The following is a 3517-nucleotide window of genomic DNA, read 5'->3' as shown; positions in this document are numbered from 1 at the left end:
AGATGACATCGGCCAACGTGAAGGCCACGTGTGAGGCCGCGGGGTACGTGACGCCGTGTCCCGGGGACAGCGCTTGCCAGTATTCCTCCTCGTCGTGCTTCCAAACAGGCTTGACGGACTGTGGCAACCCCATGATGGAAGTATCCCAGCAGCTGTGTGGTGTTAGTCCAGGCGGCTGTTCACAGCTGGACGGCGTGTACCAGTTCATGCACAACTGGGGTAATGGTGGCTCCTGTGGTGCAGAGTTTGGAACCTCTTGCGTCGGCGGTATTGGACAGCAAGACAAGTACGCCTTCTGTGCCAGAGGTATTTTGAGAAGTTCTGCTTTTAACCTCCTTGTTTTAACTAACTACTCTTACTTAGAACTTTTTCCAGGTATAGTGTCTGTCTGTCTGTGTGTGTGTGTGTGTTTGTGTTTCTGGATCTTTGTGGTCACCATAACTCTAGAACCTGTGGATGGATCGTTATGATATTTCGTATGTGGGCAGGTGTTGTAAAACAAAGGTCAGGGTCAATTTTGGGCCCCCTGGTGTGTGACCTTGGTACTGCAGCTAAATGATTTTTTTGTATCTTTTGAGCTGGACATGCTATATGGTATTGATTTTTTTTGGTGGCAGATAGCTTGTGGTGTAAGGAAGAAGTGTTGCATGTTTGGGCCCCCTAGCGGCTTGCTCTGGAACTGCAGGGGCATTCTGGCCAAAATCTTCCAAAAAGCAAAACGGAACATGGGAAGGACAGATTTCCATGATATTCAGCATGCATGCAAATTTGGACTTAACTTGCATACTTTATGAAGAAAATCTATATGCACAGTATTTTATGATTATAGGACTCGAATACATAGTAACGTGTAGTTTGTGGCAGGTGGAATATCAGCAGGTTTCTGTAGAAAAGGCCTCCACTGTGAGAGTGTTATTCATTTAGCTAAAAAGATTTGTTTGAATGTGCCTTTACTAGATTCACAAATGACGAACCCTTGGTCCACTAAACTGACTACCACTACTGTAGCCACTACATCCGACCTGGGATCCGGATCCGGAAATATGGGACCCGTAGGTAAGAAACGTTTTTAAGACAGAGTTTTAAGCAAAGCCGTCATACGCTAACTAATAGTACAAAGTAACCTTTATCATGGGCACAAGCAGTTCATGAAAACGAAACTTTCATGACTGAAAACTGAAAATAACCTGAACTGTAGCTTTCAGCTTTTAAAAATGGACTAACTCTTAGACTAGTCTTTGCCAAGGAATGAGCAATTCACCGCTTCTGTGGCGCCACGTTATGCAGCTACAACACGTGTCGTGGTGAGCAGGTGCAGAAAGTCTATAGCGCCCTCCGTCTCTGTCACGTGTTCAATGATGGCATCACAGAGGCAGTGGGTGGCCATTTACTCACATATTTCTTTATTCATCTTCCTTGACAAAAACTGGTGTTGGTCGATGAAAAATTTGGGCAAGTCCATTATTTGTGTTGGAAGTTATGGTTTAACTTTGATCTGGAATAACTTAAACCAACACAGATATATTCTTATAATCATTTTGGTTCATTTTTTCCCATTTGTGATTCCTTCTACAGGAGCGGTTCACGCCTTCACTGTTCTGCGCGCCAAAAATCAGGTCTACCAGAACTTCGGCTTCCTGATCATCGAGGCGCAGCTTCCCGCTGACGGACTGTCTGGTAGCGAGAACTGGTGCAGGGACTACCAGAACCTGTGCGCAGACTTCGGGCTCAGACCCACCGGCTGTGGGGAGACCCATTATAGTCTGGGAGGAGGCTTTCAACAGTGAGTATTTCATTAATGAACAGTTTTATTAGTTTGCTAAGTTACTGAATAACAAAATTCCCTGTACATACCCAAGTGTGTTATTCAACCAACGTTTGGGTGATTGTCACCTTCCTCAGGGCAATGATGACAGGTTCACATTACACTGCAGCATAGGTGTCGCTGCTTACAGATGCATTCCGAAACGTAGAGTTTTAACATTGCAGTGCAGCATGAACCAGCTAGAGTTTCCCTGAGAAAGGTTTCAGATTGCAGTTGAATAAAACACTTGGTTTTGTACATCTTAGAATTTTGTTATTCAGTACGTGTTTCAGATTATTATTATTATACTGGAGTAGATTATTTAGGGCCTGTACTGAATGAATGAATGAATGAATGAATGAATGAATGAATGAATGAATGAATGAATGAATGAATGAATGGTTTTTTTTCGATCAATGTGATCCATGGAAAACTATATGGCAGCCACGGGCTGAATTGCATACTTTTACAATTAATCATCTGAAAAGATGGAAGGATGCCTACTACTACTTCATAAGAGACCAATACATTGCTTCATGGTAAACTGTTATCGCAAAAATAGTTATGATCGTAACATTTCGCATTAACAGTCTTTGCACCAGTTCAAGATAAAATTTAGATTTAATCAAAAGGAAAAAAAATCTTGCTCATTCTATAGCTAATAGGCGAAGCCATTGCAGCATATAAAATGAATGTAGTTTGTAGTGAATATCTAATTTTGACGTTGGATTTCACAAAGATTAACAAAAGTGAATGATACATAAGTAAATTGTTCTGAGCGTCTATCCTGAATTCAATCCGCAGTTATCATATCATAATCAAATAGATGTATTTATAAGCCGTTGCAAATCTACGTCTGTAAGATGGAATTTTTCCTCCATCCTCAGGTGCGTTACAGATTACAACTCCGATGTCTACATCAACGACGCGCTCGGCTGCAACCCCTGGGGGGCAGTAGGGGACGTGGCGCGCCTGGCGTTCCCCACAGCGGGGTCTGGGAGCAGGTTCTGTATCTGTATCTATGTAGCCAGTATAACCACCCTTCAGCGTAACACACCAGCTTCTGTATCTGTATCTATATAGCCGGTATAACCGCCCTTCGGCGTAACACACCAGCTTCTGTATCTGTATCTATATAGCCGGTATAACCGCCCTTCGGCGTAACACACCAGCTTCTGTATCTGTATCTATATAGCCGGTATAACCTCCCTTCGGCGTAACGCACCAGCTTCTGCATCTGTATCTATATAGCCGGTATAACCACCCTTCAGCGTAACACACCAGCTTCTGTATCTGTATCTATATAGCCGGTATAACCTCCCTTCGGCGTAACACACCAGCTTCTGTATCTGTATCTATATAGCCGGTATAACCTCCCTTCGGCGTAACACACCAGCTTCTGTATCTGTATCTATATAGCCGGTATAACCGCCCTTCAGCGTAACACACCAGCTTCTGTATCTGTATCTATATAGCCGGTATAACCACCCTTCAGCGTAACACACCAGCTTCTGTATCTGTATCTATATAGCCGGTATAACCTCCCTTCGGCGTAACACACCAGCTTCTGTATCTGTATCTATATAGCCGGTATAACCTCCCTTCGGCGTAACACACCAGCTTCTGTATCTGTATCTATATAGCCGGTATAACCTCCCTTCGGCGTAACACACCAGCTTCTGTATCTGTATCTATGTAGCCGGTATAACCGCC

General features: G+C 43.6%; 1 protein-coding gene across 1 annotated transcript in view; it reads left to right on the top strand.

Annotated features, from left to right (window-relative positions):
- The first annotated feature begins 2 nt into the window (after positions 1-2).
- The window catches only part of LOC118413608, a 4633-nt gene continuing 1118 nt past the window's right edge, over positions 3-3517 (top strand). Inside the window, exons 1-4 of the mRNA XM_035817135.1 lie at positions 3-306; positions 958-1056; positions 1576-1783; positions 2692-2808. Of these exons, the coding sequence (XP_035673028.1) occupies positions 3-306; positions 958-1056; positions 1576-1783; positions 2692-2808 (728 nt within the window). The remainder of the gene's footprint in view (positions 307-957; positions 1057-1575; positions 1784-2691; positions 2809-3517) is intronic.

Source organism: Branchiostoma floridae, chromosome 4 (genome assembly GCF_000003815.2).
Source record: "Branchiostoma floridae strain S238N-H82 chromosome 4, Bfl_VNyyK, whole genome shotgun sequence".
Lineage (NCBI taxonomy): Eukaryota > Metazoa > Chordata > Leptocardii > Amphioxiformes > Branchiostomatidae > Branchiostoma > Branchiostoma floridae.
Note: the sequence above shows the minus strand (reverse complement) of the source record. Positions and strands in the feature narration are given on the sequence as shown.